Source organism: Dipteris shenzhenensis, chromosome 1 (assembly GCF_047967505.1).
Source record: "Dipteris shenzhenensis isolate YYH24624 ecotype China chromosome 1, Dip_SZ_1.0, whole genome shotgun sequence".
Classification (NCBI taxonomy): Eukaryota; Viridiplantae; Streptophyta; class Polypodiopsida; order Gleicheniales; family Dipteridaceae; genus Dipteris; species Dipteris shenzhenensis.
In genome coordinates this window covers 58,120,413-58,142,622 of record NC_141596.1, presented here as the reverse complement: position 1 = coordinate 58,142,622, position 22,210 = coordinate 58,120,413, and the positions used below count along the sequence as shown (strand labels likewise).

The 22,210-nt window shown below is 45.4% G+C and overlaps 1 protein-coding gene across 2 annotated transcripts in view; it reads right to left on the bottom strand.

The window, feature by feature from the left end:
- CLP2 (CLP protease proteolytic subunit 2) overlaps positions 1 to 22,210 on the bottom strand; it is a 91,785-nt gene that overhangs the window by 13,748 nt on the left and 55,827 nt on the right. For both annotated transcript variants that reach the window (XM_087383177.1, XM_087383185.1), the window contains exons 4-7: positions 18,904 to 19,041; positions 18,566 to 18,682; positions 18,334 to 18,402; positions 18,128 to 18,223 (exon numbers count right to left, since the gene is read on the bottom strand). In XM_087383177.1, the coding sequence (XP_087239303.1) occupies positions 18,128 to 18,223; positions 18,334 to 18,402; positions 18,566 to 18,682; positions 18,904 to 19,041 (420 nt within the window). The remainder of the gene's footprint in view (positions 1 to 18,127; positions 18,224 to 18,333; positions 18,403 to 18,565; positions 18,683 to 18,903; positions 19,042 to 22,210) is intronic.

The window sequence follows — 22,210 nt, the reverse complement described above, 5'->3', positions numbered from 1 at the left end:
CCCAGGATCCCAATGGCTTAGTGGCAAGTTTGAGAGCGCACCTTGAGCTTCAGGACACGAAAATTTGGCAGGCTGAGTTCTCCTACCACTCCTCCCAGGCCCGGTGGGTACAACAGGGGGACATGATGACGAAGCAATTCTTTCATACCACTGGGCCACAATCGGCAAGCACGCAGTCAGCGTCTTTGGGATTCGCAGGGCATCATGCACACTGATCCACAGGAGATTTTAGACCTAACCACAGGTTTTTACAGCCAGCTCTTTCAGACTGAGAGGATGACCCCAGGTTGTCTTGTGGCCCGTGAGTTAGTTTGGGACCACGTTCCAACGGTAGTCTCGCAGGATTTGTGCAGGAGTCTGGAGAAGCCTTTCACAGATGAGGAGCTCTTGGAAGCCCTCAAGGCTCTTCCGACCCATAAGTGTCCTAGCTAGGATGGCTTGATTCCAGCCTTCTTCCAAAACTTCCAGGAGATCATCTCCACCCCTTTCCGCCTAGCCTACTAGGAGATCTTTGACACGGGATCCCTTCCTCAGTCCCTGAGCAGGGGGTGGATTTGTTTGATCCCAAAAGAAGGAGATAGGTCAGACATCCAGTAGTGGAGACCGATCACTTTGCTTGATACTGCATATAAGATCCTCGCCAAGGTCTCGAGTTTGCAATTACGGCCCCATCTTACTGACATCATCCACGACACTAAGACCGGGTTCACTCAGGAGCGTAGTGTTGGGGTAAAGGCACATTGCCACCCCTTTATTAAAGTTAAGACATCTATGACTGTCTTAAGACAGTCATAGGATAAAACCTAATCCTAATAAAACTAATGAGTTTGTGGTGTGGCTCATCACTTCACACCCGCACACTTGAGTCTTCTCTCTCTCTCACTCTCTCCCTCTTGCTCTTCTTCCCCCTTCAGGCCCTTCAACTAGTATCAGAGCCACCTTTCCCCTCTACCCTTGACCAGCCACCTTACCCCTCGACCTCTACCTAGCCAGCAAAACAGCAGCGCCGTACGGACGTACGTCGTCCGTACAGCCGTACGGACGGGCTTCGAGCAGCGACGGCATTGCGGGCGCGGGCATCGAGCGCGGGCACGGAACTGGCGCGGACGCAGGCGCGGGTCTAGATCTGAGCGCGGCCTTTTTTTTGTATAGCAGCTGCTAGCTGCTAGTCTGCGCAGGGGCAACCTGTGTACTGCAGGCTGCGCGGAACCAGAGCGCGCAGCGCGCGCTCAGGTACGGTCATCCGTACCTGTTGTACGGACTCCGTACAGGAGCCGTACATCCGTACGGAACTACACCCCGCAGGTACAGGGAGCTGCATCAGGGAGATCGTCGAGATTTTTCTTTCTCTTCTCTCTTATGGGATTCCGTACACTGTGAAGGTACATCAAGTACAGCAGACAGGTTTTTTGTGGGAAGAAAAGAAGGAGAAAGAGCTCTCTGCTCTTGATTCAGGATCATCTTTCAGTTCACAGAACTGTGTTTTCTTGAAAGTACAGCAAGTACCTTCATTCACCTCGTGCTTGAGGAGAAGAGAACCACAGTGTGTGGTTGATTACACAGTTATCTATTTTTCGTGAAGGAAATGCCTTGACTTTGCAGAGGACTTTTATGCTTTTATTGGGCTTGAATCTCAGTTTCTGGGTGAGCAGATCATAGGGCTTTTGCCTGGCAGTTGATGCTTTGTATGCCTTGAGGTAGTGTGGTGCCAGAGAGCACACATTTGCCTCGATTTCCGCAATGTCGAGGTGACATTTTCTTGCAGGTCACATTTCTTGTGCAACACTCAGAGAACCTCAGTTGAGCCACGCTTGGCCAGGGCGCATCGAGTTTACTCGGTCCCTAACTGTCCATCGTTGACAGTGCTCAAAAGGTTCCTCATTGAGTGTTTGTACGTTGGGATCTGTGTATGTCATTTCTACACAGGACAGTATATGCATTACACTGTTGGTTGATTTTGTCAGAGAGACTTTCATATTGCATACTACCTCAGTGTTGAGGTGTTTTTCACTTGGTTCAGGTGTCAGATCAAGGGGCTTTTGCCCAGATTTTGTTTGATAGCACTTGGGTCACCGACAGAGATCTTCAGATGCATTTTATCCCCTTGGCAGAAGGGTGATTGCTTGGGATTTATCCCATTTTCTGTTGCAGGTTTTGTGACAGGCTGAAGTGTCATTTTTTTTTGGGTGTTTGCCAAGTGGTTTATGCATATTAACTCAGTGCAATACCTCATCTGAGGTGGGAGAAGTGATCAGTACAGCCAGTACAGCAGTGTTTACAGCAGTGTTTGTGCCTTGTCAGCTGATTATGCACTGTTAAGCACTTGTTGAGCAGCTGCAGCATTCTGAAATTACTGTTTATGCCTCTTTGAGCACGGTACAGTGTGTCAGAAGGTACAGTATTTGCAGGGTCATTTACTGTTTTGCTGCAGATTTTCCTGACAGTAAAAAACAGCACTATTGTGAGTGCTCCTGGCTCTTGATAGAGCAGGTTTTTTCTGAGAAATCAGAATTTTTATTCAGTCTTTTTACTTCCAGTGAGTCAGATACTTTCCTTATCTGATATGGCATCAGGGGGAAGTGATTCTTCAATTCTGAACATAAAGAAACTGGAAGGAGCACACAATTATGCATTATGGGCAGAACAGTGCTTGAATGTACTTCTATTAAAGAAGATTTCTAAGCCCATAAGGGTGAAGGGTGTCAAGCCATCTGACATGGCAGCTGATGACTGGGAAGAGCTTGATTTGTCCGCAAGGGCAGCTATCATGCTCACTATTTCTGACACTCTTGTGTTCAATGTTCAGGCTGAAAAGACCTCTTATGGTCTATGGCAAAGGCTAGAAGAATTGTATGCCCAAAAGAGCTCAGCCAGTAAGGTTTATTGGTTGAAGAAGCTGGTTGATCTTCGCATGAAGGAAGGTACAGCTATGACCTCACACTTGAGTGAGTTCAATGCCATCTTTACACAGCTGATTGCACAGGGATTGAATCTTGATGAGGAGTTCAAGGCTACTTTCTTGCTGTGTACCCTCCCTGAGAGTTGGGACACTTTCAAGACCACCCTGTCAAATTCGAATGTCACTCTTATTTATGCTGATGTAGAGAGCTCTCTCCTTATGGAGGAAATGAGCAGGAAGAATAATGCGAGCAGCAAGTCTTCAAATGCCTTGCAGGTACAGGATAGAGGCAGGACTCAGCAGAAGGGGAGATCTGCTAGTAAGTCCAAATCCCGCAGTCAGTCCCGTGGCAAAAAGGATATTGAATGCTTTTATTGTGGCAAGAAGGGACATGTGAAGTCTAAGTGCTTCAAGTTCATACGGGATCAGAAAGCCAAGAAGGCTGAAACAAAGGATGCAGGCAATGGAAGCAAAGGCAAAGCAAGGCCAAGGCAGATGACTTGGATGCAGTGAATGTTGCAGCAGAGGACAGTGACAGTGACATACATGATGTTTTATGCTCTTCTGCTGTAATAGCACATGCTTTGGTTATTGATGGTCATGACATGCACACCTGGCTCTTGGATTCAGGTGCTTCTTTTCATGTTACTCCTCATAGGGAGTGGTTTACTTCCTACACAGGTACTCATGGAATTGTTCATCTTGGGAACAACTATGCATGTCAGATTGTAGGGATTGGCAGTATACAGATAGTATTTCCTAATGGACGCATATTCATGCTTGATGGTGTCCGCCATGTGCCGCAAATCAAGAAAAATCTGATTAGCACTGGCTTATTGGATGACAGTGGTTACCACACCACATTTGGGGATTCCAAATGGGTGATTACTGATGGCCAGGTTGTAGTGGCTGAGGGTTATAAGAGTGATACCTTGTACCCTCTTTATGTTTCCAGTGTGGGTAATCATGTTGTTGCCATAACCGAGCTGCCAAAGGTTTCATTGTGGCATAGCCGGTTGGGACACATGTCTGTTAAAGGAATGCAAGAACTGTCACGTTTGGGTTATCTGCCGTCTCTTTCTTTTTCAGATTTGCCTACTTGTGATCATTGCATATTTGGCAAGCATTCTGTGACTCCTCATAAGAGGAGAACTCCCCAGAATAGAGCACCACTTGATCTAGTGCACACTGATTTGTGTGAGATGCCACAGTTATCACTAGGGGGTGCAAAATATTTTATTACTTTCATTGATGATGCCACACGCAAAGTGTGGGTCTATTTCTTGAAGCATAAGGGCGATGCCTTAGATGCTTTCAAGAAGTTTGTCGCTCAGGTTGAGAATCGGGCAGGTCGCAGGCTGAAATGCCTCAGATCCGATAATGGGGGTGAGTATGTGTCACATGCTTTTGTGCAGTTTTGCCAAGCTAAGGGCATCAAACAGGAACTCACAGCTCCTCATAATGCATCTCAAAATGGTGCAAGTGAGCGGATGAATCGAACTATTCAGGAGAAGGTTCGATGTATGTTGTCTTATGCTGCATTACCCCATGGCTTTTGGGCAGAAGCCGTGCAAACAGCACTTCACATTATTAACAGGTCGCCAAACAAGGCTTTGGAGTTGAAAGTGCCAGAGGAGGTGTGGTCTAGCAAGCCACCTTCATATAAGCACTTACGTGTATTTGGCTGCGAGTGCTTTGCTCATGTACGCAAAGAACTGCGCTCCAAACTGGATCCAAAGTCTATCAGATGCATCTTTATGCGTTATGGTGATGAAGGTGAAATGGGGTACAGGTTATGGGATCCCGTTAAACGGAAGATTATACGCAGCAATGATGTCATCTTTAAAGAGGATAGTGTACACAAGGAACCCGTGCAACTTGTGGAATACAGGAGGGTTATTTATGATGATGTTGGACAGCAAAGAATGCCCATTTATATGCAGCAGCAGGCTGCTGCAGATAACCCTGTTCAAGAGGGTATACAGGCTGAAAATCAGCCACATAATTTTGCCAATGATGCACCACTGGATATACCAGCAGATGGAGCTGTAGCACAGCCAGATATGGTGGTACAGCCACCCGTCATGCATGAAGAACAGGCTGGACAGCAGCCTAATCCGGAACATTTTGTTAGGAGGAGCACCCGTGTACAACGGCCTCCTGCCAGATTTGTTCCAGGAGCCAATAATGTGGCTGATTTTATCATGCTGACAGATTGTGGTGAGCCTTCCAGCTTCAAGGAAGCTATGGGAAGAACAGAGAAAGTGGGAGAAAGCCATGCAGTCAGAAATGGACTCCCTACTTCAAAATGATACATGGGACTTGGTGCAGTTACCTGCAGGCAGAAAGGTTTTGCCATGCAAGTGGGTTTACAAAGTCAAAGTGGATTCAAATGCTTTACCGAGGTATAAGGCCAGATTGGTTGCCAAGGGATTTAAGCAGGAGAAGGGAATTGACTTTGATGAGATCTTTTCCCCTGTAGTCAAGATGACTACTTTGAGAGCAGTGTTAGCTCTTGTTGCTCATGACGACATGGATTTATGTCAGATGGATGTGAAGACAGCTTTTCTTCACGGAGATCTCCATGATGAGATCTATATGAGTCAGCCAGAGGGATATGCTGTTAAAGGGAAAGAGCAGCTTGTGTGTAAGCTCAAGAGGAGCTTGTATGGACTCAAGCAGGCGCCAAGAGAATGGTACAAGAAGTTTGATGCCTTCATGCAGTCCCAAGGGTATCATAGGTGTGAGACCGATCATTGCTTGTACACCAAACGGGCAAAGGATGGCAGTTTGATGCTACTCATTCTATATGTGGATGGCCAAACAGCAAGATACCTCGGATGCCAAGAGGTTATTGATATTACAACAGAGCAACAGATCGCCCCGGTCCTTGAGAGTGCTCGACGCAAGCTTCTCTACTAGAGCTCGGTCAAACTCTCCCTAGCAGGCCGTGCCTTAGTGGCAAACCACGTCCTTGCCACATCCTGGTGTATCATCTCCTACTGGTGTTTTCACAGAGGGTGCATTGGGCAGCTCCGAAGGTTGGTTCGAAACTTCCTTTGGGCAGGATCGGACGGCACCAGGAATTCTGGAGCCCGGGTCGCTTGGCAGACGATGATCATGCCGTAGTGTCACAAGCATCCACACACCCGTGGCCATGCTAGCTAGTGCTAGCGCAAGTAGCCAAGTCAACGGCCACGTAGACATTCGTACACCCACTCAGGCAACCCTGCGCAATCAGTCAACAGGCAGTCAATGCCACGTCATCTCAGGTCAAAGAAAGAAGAAGTGACTTTTTGATCAAAAATCAACGCATTGACTTTCTGTCAACGTTGACTTTTTGCCCAACTTGGTCAACCATCGGCGTTGACCAACCGACCAGGTCAACGGTCGACGTTAGGCTAACCTATCAGCCTATAAAAGGGCAGCCTTTGGCCCTCATTCTTGATCCATTCCTCAGGCCTTCAAGCCTTCAGAGCAACAGAGTCGGGCCTCCCCGTAGCAAACCAGCAGGGTAGCCTCAGCCTCTTCAAGGATCTAGTGAGGATTCACCTCCTCTAGGTAGTCTAGTCTTCTAGTTTTGCGGCGAGGGTTTCAGCCCCTCCATACAATTGTATTCAGACCTTTGAGCATTCATTATTCAGCTGTATCTATTTCTTCTTCGGAGGTCCACTACATTCTCTCCCTCTGATTCTCTCATTCACATCCACAGCTCACTTTGTGTATTGAGAGCATCATCTTACAATTGCAGTTAGTATTGGGTAGGAGAGAGAGTGAGGATAGTCTATCTCAGAGCTTCAGGTTTCTTTCCTGAGATAGGGAGGGCCAATTTAGGGGCAGCTCTATTGGTTTATGGTCCAGACAAGATCCGGCAAGGATACCATGAGCACTAGTGAGCAGTCCGACACCAGGGGGGTGAGGGTTCAATGCCTCAACCGCCACCACCACCACCACCACCCCCACCACAGAATCCTGCGGACAATTCCATGTCTGCCATGACAGCCATGTTGCAAGCTATGATGCAGATGCAGCAGCAACAGTCCGAGGCTCTCTTCACCCGCATGACCCAGCTTCAGGAGATGCGGGAAGATCGTGAGCAGGCCGCCAGAGAGCGTGAAAGGCTAGCTTGGGAGGCCAAAGAAGAACGCGACCGAGAGGCTTGAGAAGCAAAAGAAGAACACGATCGCGAAGCTCGAGAAGCCAAAAAGGCAGCTCGGGAAGCAAAAGAAGAGCGCGATCAAGAGGCTCGAGAAGCCAAGGAACTCCGTGACCGTGAGGCTCAGGAGGCCAAGGAACTCCGAGAACGTACTGCTCGAGAAGAGAAGGAAGAACGGGATCGGTAGCTTCTCATTTCTCTACTTCGACCAGAGGGGGGAGAAAAGGAGAGACTTCCACCTCCAGCCAAGCCTTCTTTTCCAGGGAAGCTCAACTTCACACGGTACAATGGTAAGCATGAACCTTTAGTGTTGACTTCGTGGCTCAATCAGTTCGAAATTTATTTTTCAGTGATGCCTACGAAGGACAACAAGCGGTGCATCCTAGCATCCATGCACCTCCCAGGCAAGGCGGTCACCTGGTGGCTCAAGTGGCAAAAGGACCACTATGATGCAGACGAGGAGACACCTCTCTACAGCGGGATGAAATTCGTGAAAGATCTTCGATCACGGTTCTTACCACCGCAATACTTGGACAGGCTCCAGAGTAAGTTCTACGAGCTACGCCAGGGAGACACCGAGACGGTGAATCGTTATGCCAATAAGTTCACTCAGGTTTTTATACAGTTGCACTTGGAGGACAATCAGAAGCTGAGCAAATTTCTCCATGGGCTGCGTACAGACATCCAGTGGTACGTCAAAAGTTTCAGGCCACAGGATTATGTATGAGTGTGCATATGAGCTTGCTCAAAATTTTGAGCTCATGCACAAGGGTCAAGGATCCAAGCAGGTCAACAGTAAGAAAGTCCCAGCATTCCACACCAGGTGATGGTGGGAATGGACAGCAAAAAAAGAGCTGGATGGCGAAGGATAGCAATGGCTATGGCAGGTACTTGGATACAACGACACGAGCACTCTATGCCAAGGAGAACCGATGCTTCCATTGTCATGTGCTGGGCCATAATAAGAAAGATTGCCCGCATTACCAGAAGCTTCTAACCGCAAGAGCCACGTCAAGTGGTTCAGCAACAGCTTCAACAACCTCAGTAGTCATTGAGGAGCTTGATGAACAACAGACTACAGGGACAACCTCAGTAGTCATCCAGGAGCTTGAAGCTCAGTAGAAGGGGGAGCCTCGTCAGTTTCCCAATATGTTCCAGTTTTATGGACAGGTCGGTGGTCAGAAGGTCCTTATCCTAGCAGACTCAGGCAGTTCCGAGGACATCATCTCCACCAAAGCAGCTCAAAAGGCTCAGATGCCTCTTAGCCAATGGAACCAATGACCTTTAATGGTGCATTTCCAGGGCAGCAGATAGAGAGCAACATGCAGGTAGCTTCAGCCACTCTGAAGATCTCAAGGACGGTACACAGCCGACCACTCAGGGTCGCACCTACTCACGCAACGGACGTCATCTTGGGAGCACGATGGTGGCACCAGTTCAAAGTCCAACTAGATTATCAGCACCAAGGCTTGGATGTCAAAATCCCAGGCCCTAGGTCCAAGTTCATCTATTGGAGTAAGGGTGTTCCACCTCGACCTTTGATATCAGTCATTCAAGGGGTTCGAGGCTGGCGCCAACAAGACACAGTATTACAGCAGGCACAATGTTACAACAGAATATAGTATTACAGCACGCAACAGGGTTACACCAAGACCGGGATGCCTTTCTCAAACCCAGTCTTCCTCCGTCCCTATCACCTATATGCACCAAGGAAAACCACAGGGATCATCATCCTGGAATATTAACCCACAGCAAATATCCATACGAGAAGTTAGCACTAAATCCAGGCATTCAGTACTTGCAGATCAGGATTCATGAGTTCAGCAACCATTTTCAGATTCAGGAACCAGGCATTCGGATCAGGATTTATCATCTAGATATACCACAAACAGTCACCTCCGTCAGCACGATGGGAAGCCTCTTTCGTACCCTAGTTCGAGTTTCAATAGAAGGGGATGTCACGAGCATCCACACGCTCGTGGCCATGCTAGCTAGTGCCAGCCCAGAGAGCCAAGTCAACGGCCACATAGACATTCGTACAACCATTCAGGCAGCCCTGCGCAATCAGCAATCAGCACACAGTCAATGGGCAGTCAATGCCACGTCATCGCAGGTCAAAGAAAGAAGAAGTGACTTTTTGATCAAAAATCAATGCATTGACTTTTTGTCAACGTTGACTTTTTGCCCGACTTGGTCAACGGTCGACGTTGACCAGCCGACCAGGTCAATGGTCAGTGTTGACCAAGTCGGCCAAGCTGACCTATCAGCCTATAAAAGGGCAGCCTTTGGCCCTCATTCTTGATCCATTCCTCAAGCCTTCAGAGCAACAGAGTTAGGCCTCCCCGCAACAGACCAGCAGGGTAGCCTCAGCCTCTTCAGGAATCTAGTGAGGATTCACCTCCTCTAGGTAGTCTAGTCTTCTAGTTTTGCAGTGAGGGTTTCAGCCCCTCCATACAGTTGTATTCAGCCCTTTGGGCATTCATTATTCAGTTGTATCTATTTTCTCTTCGGAGGTCCACTACATTCTCTCCCTCTGATTCTCTCTCTCACATCCACAGCTCACTTTCTATATTGAGTGCATCATCTTACAGTTGCAATTAGTATTGGGCAGGAGAGAGAGTGAGGATAGTCTATCTTCCACTGCACGTAGGCATTGGGAGGCTTGGATATCATTGATCCGGAGATGCAAAGCAGAGCCCTCTTGGGCAAGATGGTTGTGCGCGGCCTCACCCTAGGTGCGGAGCCTTGGAAGCTCCTCTTACAACGAGGGCTTCTTGCGAACACCCCACGCACTGGGGGGCAATGACAACATTCACACCGATGGATCTTCTCAGAGGGCCCCCCTTACGGGGAAGGGTTCCCTCTTGAGGAGGAGGCTCCATAGGGTCTGGCAGATATTAGTAGAGGGCCTCATTCATGCTCAGCCCTGATGCAGAGAGGAGTTCGAGCGTCAGCCCCTTATTTGGCTCCCGGAGATCAAGGATCGGGATGGGTGTATGCTCGGGCAACGGACTCACATTGGTTGGGCATAGTGGGACAGTGGACCAGCCGGCTCCTTTGGTAGATGGAGCAGATTAACCATGGAGGCAGAGAAGAGGGTTGACGCCTTAGCGCATTTGCGAGGGGCAGGGCAGCGGATGAGAGAGATTGACCTAGCCATCCCTGAGTCCTAGTGGGATGGACTTCGCACGTGGATGGTCACGTGTGGATGGAGAGCAGATGGTTGGGTCAGTTTTCTCAGACTGGTGTTCCCTTGAGGATGATGATGCAGCGAGGCAGCAAGCAGCCAGGTTTTATCCGTGTAGGACCTAGAGGCCTACTCCTGGCACTCACTGAGAGAGACCTAGAGATGGATGGGAGCCTCAATGGGATTCATTGGCAGATGATCAAAGAGGTGGGACGTTTGGGGAAGGAGTGGCACATTGATCCTCCCCGTATCCCAGAGCATGATTCCCCCAGATGGTTTCTGGATTTGGGAGGGTAGGCCTTGAGGGAGGTCCAGTGGGATCCGAGAGAGTGGTTTTGGCCCTCCACGGGCGGCCTTGCTATGCAAGTGGACGAGGTGCCCTTCTTTTCCTACCCCACACGGATTGGCAGGAGGCTTCAGATGGACTCTTCGATTTGTACCCCTTTGAGGGGCAGGCATTGGGTGACCCAAAGAGTGCCCGAGGAGGTCCGTTCCAGGTTTTGGACGCGATTATGGTCTAGTTTGCAGCCAAGGAAGATCTCCTACTTCTTGCTGTTGGCCGCCCACAGAGGCTTGCCCATCGGCCCGTGGTTGGAGTAAATGCGGGTGGAGGGGCAGTGTCATTGTTGCTCTGCTAGTTTTCTGGAGACAATCCCTCACTACCTCTGGAGTTGTCGTAGCGCAACGAGGATTTGGATGGGAGCCCTCAGGATTATTACCCGTATGCAGAGCCTTCAGAGAGCCTACACTTGGGGGATGGTGGCCTGGTTGAATGAGGGAGGACACGCATTCCAGACTGATGAGGCCTGCCCAGCTTACCGGATACAAGGTCAAAGCATTCAGAGGATAGAGCTCCATGAGGCGGTCCCTCCTAATAGCCTAGCTCCTCACTCTCCTCCGGAGGACAGCGTATGGGAGGTAGTAGCCAGTATCACGGCGTGGAACATTTGGGTTGCTCGTTGTAGTCTGGTGATGGGTAAGCATCCGGTTCCATCCCTCGGCTACCTTGGTCGCCATATAGCTGGATATCATCTACACCCTCCACTCCACCTGGGAGCGTGGGACCCCAGGCTCTACGACGACTGTCGTGAGGTGCACTCGATTCTGCAAGGCTTGGCCTGCATGAGTTGTTTACACATTCACTCCGCGAGGGATTCACTAGTTGTATAGTCTCGCAACCTGGCTGTTAGCCCCAGTATCAGAGATCCCCTAGGCAGTGAGCTAGGTTTCTCTCAAACAGGCCGGTTTTTTCTTCTTTCAGCTCCGGATTTTTTCCATACTCAGCACCTTCGGGGCTGCTGTTTTGTATGGAGTCTTTCAAGCATTAATAGAAGGTTCCTTTCTTTGCCAAAAAAAAAGACAAGAGAACCTATAGAATTAGAAAGTAGTCACTCCATATCAAGCCATATAAGAGGTGTTTGTTCGAAATATTTGGGACAAATAATTCATCTATTAATTTTGACCAGTTTTAATCAAAGAGATCAATTGTTCCATAAACTCAAATCCACACGTAAGAGATAGAAGTTTGCTAAGAAAACAGCACAATTCATGCACATGGGAATACCAATACATTGTTGAAATAAATAGTCCCCTACAGTTATGAACAAATTATCTAGAAGAAAGTTCTACCAACAAAGGACATCAAATCAAGGTCTTGATTTGATGACTTTAGCCAAACAAAAATCAAATTGCAAGGCTGAATTTTCGACTCTTAAGAATTGTATCTGTTTTTTTCATATTTGTAATTGCAAAAGTTTCCAGGAAGACTGGAGTGCATTTTTCTTTTTCTTTACACTCTACGAGGGCCTTAAAAACTCTATGACTACTATAACTCCCACCGAATCATTCAAAATCTGACTTAAATCTATTGCAACATCAGCCTCTTGTAGGCCATCTCTTGGTGGTTCTAGTGATGCCCTATAGGCCATGGTATGTGCCTTGTAGGCATAAATATAGGCACTTGTAGTGTTAGTGCCTTTTAGGCCCCATAGGACACTTAGTCCTATGTGACACCTAGGACACTTAGTCCTAGGTCTAGATACAAGTACTTTGTACTCTCTATTTTCTTTCATCCTAGTTGACGTGATGGCTAATCTATCGACTCCTTTGCAACCTGCACTCTCTCTTTTCATTCGATCCTTCAGTGGTATCAGAGCTAGGACATGCTCCGTGACCCCGGACCTTCATTGCTTACTACCCTCTTTTTCCGTACAGTCCGTACGACTGTACGGACATCTGTACATACCTGCATCGCCGTACTTGTCCGTTTCGCACCAAAGCCACCGTACCTGCGCCACCCGTACAGATCAACACTTGCATCGCCGTACTGCACTACGTATATCTTCCGTACAATCGTACGGCAGGTCTTGTACCTTTTTCGTACCTGTCGCGTTGTACTTGCACGTGGGAGCCTCCGTACAACTGCCGTACTTCAGGGCTCCATACAACATGCACCGTACCTCTTCCGTACGACCGTGCAACCGTACACCGTACATCGCGCAATGTACTTGATCCATATAGTCACTATACTTTGTACTTGAGCTGTCCATATAGCTAGTACTTCTTTCGAGATCTCCGTACAGGTTTTGCACGTACAAGGTCATATTCAAGACATTGGTATTTTTTGGGGCTTCCAGTTCTTTTCACCTTCTTTGGTTGCAATTTCTTGCAAGAACATTGGGGCTTTGGGGTTTGGTCTGCAATCTCTTGTTTGTTTGCAGTACATTTGGGTCAGATTGCACGACATTGAGTCACTTTTGCAGGACATTGAGTCAAATTATCATACATTGGGTCACATTTGCAAAAATTTCAGCAAAATTTAGGGCTTTTCTGCATTTGCCCTCTTTTTGGCCTATTTGCCCTCATTAAATTTGGGGCTTTTGCCAGATTTGCTGTTTTTGCAGTGGCAAAGCATTTGTGGAATATTGTTTCTAGGGTTGATCTAAGGCCAGCCAATGCTACAGTGGTTGCCTCTACTGCTGGTCCCTCTGCAAGGGGTATCCCTCTGCAGGGGGTACTCCTCCTAATGCCTCATCTTCTAGCACTCCTGTTGCTGCTCTTCCAACTCAGGAACAGTCTAGATGGGATGCAAGAGATGCACATGCACATTCATGTATTGCTTTATCATGCAAGAGAATCATTATTCCACACATCCGGTCTTGCAGGACAGCAAAGGATGCTTGGGACAAATTGGCTTATCTCTATCAGATTCGCAATGAAGCACGTGTTGCATATTTGAGAAGGCAATTACAGGAAGTCAGTATGAATGAAGGTGACTCTATGGATGCATACCTGACAAAGGTCAAGGACCTCATGGAACAACTTGCCAACATTGATGAGGTGGTGCCAAATTCACAGCTTGTCAGTACCACACTGAATGGACTACCAGATACATATCAAGGGTTTGCTACAACCCCTCGATTAGTGGCCATGGGTAATCCTGACCACTATTCTTTTGATCAGCTAGTTACTTTGCTTTTGCAGGAAGAGCAAAGTCGAGCTAATAGACAAGCCATTATTCCTGATCATGCATTTGCTTCACAACAGACAAGAAGAGGCAAGGCTTCCAAGCCTATGGGCAAGCCAAAATCTGCACATAGCAGCTGCAATTCCTCCCATGCATCTAAAAATACAGCAGATAAGTCAAAGAAGAAAAGATGCAACTATTGTCACAAGCCTGGACATGACATTTCAGAATGCAGAAAGCGCATTGCTTCGGAGAAAAAGAAAGCAGGATTGACAATGAATGCCTCGCATGCTATTGAATCCCATGAGCCAGCAAATGCTTCACATGCACATGCTCTTCAGGATGATTCGGCATGGGCTGTCCATTGCTCATTTGATCCCTCCAAAGCTGATGCATTCTTTACTCCTAATAATGCTCAGTCCTGGTACTTTGATAGTGGTGCTTCCAAGCATGTCACATCTTGCAGACAATTGTTTCACTCTTTAGCTGATGCACCTCCAGGGGGGACTGTCACATGTGCTAATAATGCTTTATATGCTGTAAAAGGAATTGGAGATGTGCAGCTCACATCTATTTCAAGTCATCCTGTCACTTTGACAAATGTTCTCTTTGTGCCTGGAATTGAAGTCAACTTGATCTCAATATCAGCAATTGCCACTTCAGGTTTCAGAGTGATTTTTGATGGCTATAGATGCCTAGTATATGATCTTCGTGATGACAATGCCATAGTTCTCACTAGCACTTTGCAAAAGAAGCTTTATCACCTTGATCATGATTCATCACTCATCTGCACTTTCTATTGAAGCATTTGCTATTTCAGATTCACAGCTTGCTGAAACTCATCTTTGGCATAAGAGAATGGGTCATCTCAATTATAGAGCTCTTGCAAAGCTACATTCACAGCAGATGGCAAATGATGTACCTCAAACTCACACAGTTTCCAAACATGTGTGTGAGGGTTGTCTTTTGGGTAAGATGCATCGGTTTCCTTTTCAAAAGAATTGTCCAAAACTTTCACAAAGGAAATTGCAGCTAGTGCACAGTGATGTCTGTGGCCCAATGAGGACAAATGCCATTGGGAGGTACAAATATTTCATGACTCTCATTGATGACTTAACAAGATATTGCTGGATATATCCTTTAAAAGCCAAATCTGAAGTTTTCTTATGCTTTCAGAGGTGGCTGAATATGGTTGAGAATAAATCAGGATGCAAGCTTGTCACCCTCAACACAGATAGGGGGGGAGAGTATATGTCAAAGGAGTTTGATGCATCTCTCTCTTCACGGGGCATTGTTCACTCATGCACTACTCCTTACACTCCTCAGCAGAATCCTGTTTCTGAAAAGAAAAACAGGTCCACAATGGAGATGGCCAGATGCATGCTTAAGGCCAAGTCTTTGCCCAATAAATTTTGGCTTGATGCAGTGATGTGTGCAAACTATGTGCTGAATAGATAACCTACACGGGCATTGAAGACTGTTACACCTTATGAAGCATGGAAAGGCAGGAAGCCTTCACTTTCACACATGAGAGTTTTTGGGTCTCTTGCGTATGTTCATGTACCATCTCATCTGAGACATAAGCTTGATGACAAGGCAATCAAATGCACATTTATTGGTTACAGCCAGGAGAGCAAAGGGTATCGGTTATACCAACCAAATACTGGGAAGATTATTGTCAGTAGAGATGTCATCTTTGCTGAACATTCAGCTTCTCCTCTTGTGGACTGCAAAGCTAAGCCAGATGTTGACATGTTTGATGCCTTTGACTCCTGGTTACCTCTGCCCTCATCAGAGGAATACTTTGACCAGCAACATGAGCCTCTTGCAAGCCCTCCACCAAGCAATAATCAGCCACTGCCCCATGCTGATTTGCAGGTTTCTCTTCCGGCACAAAATGATCCCACTATTCATGATGCAGTCATTGAAGAAAGAGCTGTCAATAGACAGCAAAGGCAAGTTCCCATATGGCTTCTTGATATATTGAGGGACAGCAAACAAGATCAGCCTTTTGCTGCCCGGACATGATCAGGGAATAGATAGATGCATGGTCACTTTCTTGAGTTTGCACTCCTTGCTACAGCTTGCAATGAAGAGCCTTTGTGCCATAAAGATGCTTTTGACAGTAAAGAATGGATGGATGCAATGAGAGCTGGGTTACATTCCATTGCTAAAAATGACACATGGGAATTAGTAGATCTCCCTCCCGGCAAGCATGCCATTGGTACCCAGTGGGTCTACAAATTAAAAAGGAAATATGATGGCAGCATAGATCGATACAAAGCTCGTCTTATTGCAAAAGGGTATGCCCAACAACAAGGCATTGACTTTGAGGAGACATTTGCTCCCACATCCAGGATTACTACCATTAGATGTGTCATTGCCATTGCAGCCCATCATCATTGGCAAGTACACCAACTTGACATCAAGACTGCTTTTCTTCATGGGGATCTGCAAGAAGAAGTCTATGTCACACAACCTCCTGGCTTTGAGGTTGTTAATTCTGAAAACAAGGTATGCTGGCTTAGAAAAACCCTTTATGGTTTGAAGCAAGCACCCCAGGGCATGGTATGCCAAAATTCATGCACACTTACTATCTCTTAGTTTTCAGAATAGCCCCACAGAGCCCACTCTTTATGTCCGTGGGAGTGGATCTGATTTTTTAGTGCTGATTTTATATGTGGATGATATGCTCATCACGGGCCCAGATACTCAACATATTGCAGCTTTCAAGGCTGATTTGCAGCAGGTTTTTGAAATGTCAGACATGGGACAGCTCCACTATTATTTGGGCATTCAGTTTGCTCATGTTGAGGGGGGTATCATGATGTCACAGTCCAAGTATATTGGACAGCTCCTTGATCGTTTTCAGTTCGAGGATTGCAAGTCAATCTCTACTCCAGTAGACCCTGGCTCCAAATTCTCAGCTCATGATGGAAGCCCACCATGTGATATCACTCTTTATCAACAGGCTGTTGGATGCCTTATTTATTTATGTCACACCAGACCTGACTTACAGTATGCAGTATCTCAGCTCAGCAGATTCATGCACATGCCCAGTTCACAGCATTGGCAGGCAGTGAAGAGAGTCTTCAGATATCTCAGAGGCACTCAGGATTTAGCCCTCTTCTATGGTGATCAGGGTTCACTTACCATGCATGCTTACACGGATAGTGACTGGGCAAGATGTTCTGACACCAGAGTGTCACATACTGGCAATTCTTTTTTGCTTGGCAATTCATGTATCTCTTGGCTCAGCAAGAAGCAACCAAGAGTTGCCAGAGTACAGGGCAGTTTTCACCGCTACAGTAGAGTGTGTTTGGCTTCGACAGTTACTTAAAGATCTTGGTATTCGCCAGACATCCTTCACTATTGTCTACACTGACAGCCGGAGTGCCTTGGCCATTGCGCGCAACCCAGTGTTTCATGTGCGTACCAAGCATATTGAAGTTCACTATCATTATGTTCGGGAGCAGTTGTTAGAAGGAGACATAGAGTTGTCCTATCTTCCCACAGAGGACAACATAGCAAATATGTTTACAAAGGCACTTCCTCGTCCCAAGTTCGAAGTCTTCCAACAGGCTTTACACTTGGTTCCCTTTGTTACATGATCTGACTTCCCTTGTACATTCATAGGTGGCTATATCCTTTTGGATGAACATGTGCCACCATGACCAGAAAATACCAGGTATTCTCAGACGTTTCCAAAGTACTTCAGCCCATCCCATGGAGGGGGGTTTGTAGGCCATCTCCTGGTGGTTCTAGTGATGCCCTATAGGCCATGGTATGTGCCTTGTAGGCATAAATATAGGCACTTGTAGTGTTAGTGCCTTTTAGGCCCCATAGGACACTTAGTCCTATGTGACACCTAGGACACTTAGTCCTAGGTCTAGATACAAGTACTTTGTACTCTCTATTTTCTTTCATCCTAGTTGACGTGATGGCTAATCTATCGACTCCTTTGCAACCTGCACTCTCTCTTTTCATTCGATCCTTCACCTCTCCCAATAGGTTCTCCAAAGCTCATGGACCGTTCCTTGAAGCAATCACTGAAGTACTTTGAGACATCTGCCAGAGAAGCCTTATAAGCTGACTGTGCACGCAGCATATGTGTGTATGTGGGGGGGGGGGGGAGAGAGAGAGAGAGAGAGTCCATATATGATAGACTCTATTAATAATTATGTATACAATACTTTATGTAGTTTATATATTACGTATTTTTTATGTATAACTGAGCACATTTCCAGGCAAAACTCCAATCAAAATCTTGAAACTCTTCTAAACAACACCTGTGAAACGCATTTCCCCAAACATTTCTAGTAACACAGGGATAGACATGCAGCAAGACTATTTGCATGGTTTTCAATCGCCCAATAACCAAACCAAGAGAACAAGTACAACCTTGGTTACAGCATGTACCTTTTCAATAGGTTGTCCTGTCTTTTTTGATAGCTGTTCAACAACGTAATTTCTAACACGAGACAATTCTTTGGCTTCATTTTGAATGTCATCAGCCTGCATCATAGCTAACCATTAATGCCACAATGCTAGATCTCTTTAAAGAACATAACGCCAAAACTTATAAAGAATCTATATTCTAATTGAAGCCTCTGAAAAATGATTACCTGTCCACGAGCAGATCCCGCAGGGGACATGAGCGCAATGCGTGTCAAGGGCATTGCAACTCGTAAACCCTAGACAGTAAATGCAGTAAAATCCAATAAAGATAAATAAAAGCACGACTACACAAACTGAACCGAAACCAAAGGCAGAAGGACTAGACATAAACAACCTCACATGGGTAAACATTACCTTCCAAAGGATAAAAGCACTAGCACTACAGAAGCCTTTTCATACCTTGGAACCTGCTCCAAGCAAGAATCCTGCAATGTTGTAGGCATAACCCAAAGCCAAGGTGCCCACAGGACTCTTGATACTCTCCATGGTATCATACAGAGCCATAGATGGAGTAATCTGAAGACAACACGATGAGAAAATCAATAACTACTGTTAATATAAGGCCATCTAAAAGTATAGTACTTAGATGGAAGCATCATATATGAGTTAAAATGATGAGGAAACATAAAATCCAGTATTAACACTACTTTTCCTACTCTCCACATCATACTGTGTCAATTATCTAGCTTCACAGTTAAAACGATGAAGTGATATGAAAGAAAGGGTGACCAACCCACATCTCCGCCAGGCGAATTGATATACAGGTACAAGTTTTTGGAAGAGTCTACACTATCCAGATACAGCATTGTAGCAAGTATCTGATTCCCAAATTCCTCATCTATGTACTGGCCAATGTAGATGATCCTTTCCCTGTACTGCAAGAAAAGTTTCAAAAGAGTATTAGATGCCTAAATAGGTCCCACACAACCATCAAGGTGTAAATCTTAAGAATTTTCCAATTGTCTAAAGGATCATACCTCTATAAACACAATGCAACATCATCCACTTCTTTGATGCATTCTTTCAAGCTCAAACAAAAGAGAAAGCATCATTGCAGCTAATAACCCACTCCAACCAAACCATTCTCAAGGATGCAAAATCGAACAAGATCAACAATAATTATATTAGAAATGTGCAGAGCGGCCTACATCATGTCACAGTCATATTCAAGAAAAGCTTGAAAAATCCAGATATGCACTTTCCTCATAATACATGAAGGCAAGTGAAGTTGAGTTTGCAAGGAGTCGAAGCAAAAACTCGTCGAATTCAGAAAAGGAGAGAATGAACGAGAGTAGTATAAAACCGTATCAACATGACAACCCTTACTCCACCCTTAACTAGGGTTTAGAGCTACCGACTAATTCAACCGCCCACAACAAGGAGAAACCTTATACAAGTGCCCCTAACGTTCTAACCTTATTGACACTACCTCTTTACTTCCAACCTACCCCCATAGTGACACAGTCAAAATGTAAAAGGTGTGAAATCAATCACAATATATAAATAATCCTAAAGCTTTGCAGAAAGCTTCAAACTTTCTCTCGAAAGTGATTACACTATGTTTTTTCCTTTCTTTCATATCTGCAACATTTTGATGTATTCGACGATAGACTGATCTGATCTCCCCTGCATGAAGCCTCTCTCTGACATAATGATAATGTTTTCCAAAATGTTTCGTGCGGGCATGAACACTGGATTCCTTGCTACTGCAAATAGAGCTCTGACAGACGGTGAGAATGAAGTCGGTGTCTCTAACTTGCCATGAAGATCTGCAAGCAATCTCCTAAGCCTTACATATTCCACCATCGACGTGAAAGTTGTCATGTACTCAACTTCACAATTTGAGGTAGCCACCATAGACTGTATCTTACTGAAGCAAGAAATGCCTAAGTTTCCACGAACGAAACAATTGACACTACTAGTGTAAGCATGTAACGGCAAGTCACCCCCCTTGGGAAATAACAATCATATGACTGTGTACCTTGCAAATTCATTCTTGAAGTGGTTCATAATATTTCTAAGCATAGCCTTTGACAACCAACCGTCATCAATGGTATCATCTGACCTCCATCTTAGCTGATAAACCATCTCGTACCCATTGCCTTCTTACCAATAGGCAAATCCACTAATTCCCGAGTGTGATTTTTCTGAATAGTCATACTTGCCTACACAGCTTGCATCCAAAGCACATTCTCTCATGCATCCTCATAACTATCAAGTTGGTCCATTTCAAGTATATTACTCATCCAAGCTACGTCAATGTGTTGTGCTCCTTCTGAACCTCCTGAACCCGCCCTTGTTCTACTACAGAGAGGAGCTGAAAGTTACTATCCTGCAGAGTTTGTATAAGCCACCGTGGGACTGATCCAGCTTCTTGTACAACTACTCTCTATTGTCTCACGATTTCTTCCACATTGTCATGTGCCATAGGCAGTTCAGGTTGATTCGGACCCTGATATGGAGGGTCCAAAGTCTGTTGTGCAAGTTGCAAATGTTGATCTTCTGCTGGTTGTTCTAATCTGCTATCTACTGGCAGTGGGAGCAACCCTTCAAATACTTTTAGTGAACCTGTTGGCAGCTGTCTTTCAAACTCAGTCAAGGACTGATCATAGTCACAAAGGGATCCCCAATTTCTTTTCCAAGCTAGAACCAACAACAGGCCTTATAGTCAAACATTCCGGATCTATTTTTTATCCTAGCACCAAAAAGCATAGACTATCCAATGTCCATTCACTATAGACTAGATCTTATATTATAACATGTTACACTCGATATTGGAGCTAGATTCTTTCCAATTGGTTAATCAATTAGCCTTCCACAGTAAATGCAATTAATGAGATGATGACCAAGAAACTTATTCTACTCCAAGTAGACATTAAAGATGCAGCAGTTTAAACCTTGATGCTTGTCAAAGGAAATCATTAACCAGTAGTTTCTCATACTTTGGACGTAAATCCCATCTTATCGAAAGTTGTATTACTATCAAAGGCTTGCAAAGTCAAAGCAGGACTCTTATTAAAGATTACTAACCTAATCATAGCATTCCATGATCATTAAATTAATTGATACTTGGAGGGACATAATGCAAGACAGCCTAGGGCCATTGTAACGTGAAAGCAGAGAAAGAATATACCACATAAGCCTTTCAACACTTCAGAGATGAAGGGTAGACTCAACCATGACAAAGGCTAGCACTAACCAAAAAGTACTCCACATCCTCTTCGTTCAAGCTACAGCTGCTTGTGAATACTACAATATTTCATTTTAAGTATTTCTCAGCAAACATGCTTAGAAAACTTAGCCAATAGGCAATACACCACTTAAGATCTACATGTTATTCTTTGCTTGCGTTGCCACAGATACAAAAACTCTGATGAAATCCATTTGAGCAAGCTGTGCATGGATTTTCTCATAGTCTCCCTCGTATGGTTGTGCAAAACCTTCTGCAACAAGTCCGGCTTTGTACCTTTCAATACTACCGCTTGGATAATATTTCCCTTCATAAAACCATTTTGGCTATTGCTTTCTGGCCTACAATTACATCACATAATTCCTGTGAGTTATTTTAATCCATTTTGTGTTCATTTCTATATATCTAGAACATATCGAATCGTACAAATTCAGATTTATATTGTTCTAAAGTGCAAAATTCTACAAAGAAAATAAAAGAGAAAACAATAGATAAGGAAAAGGAGGTAACAAATGAAAAACAAAAGGTAGACATACTTAGCAAGCAAAGCAACGCTCATGTCATCATCAGCCCAAGTATAAGTAGCTATACTGGGTTTCTAAAGACCCGCAGAGTCTCTTGGGTGTTGGGGTAAAGGCTCTATGGCCACCCAAGTACAGTTAAGTACACTTAGTACTTTATTTGTTTAGTACACTAAGTACACCGTACTTAGTGTTGTAACCTTATCCTTTTCATATAAAAGCTTTACTGTGTACTAGGGGAGGTACACACATATGTTTTATCCCCACACCTCTTGTTGCCTATTCTGTGTGTGTGTGTGTGTGCTCTCACACTCTCCTAATCAAAACTGGTAT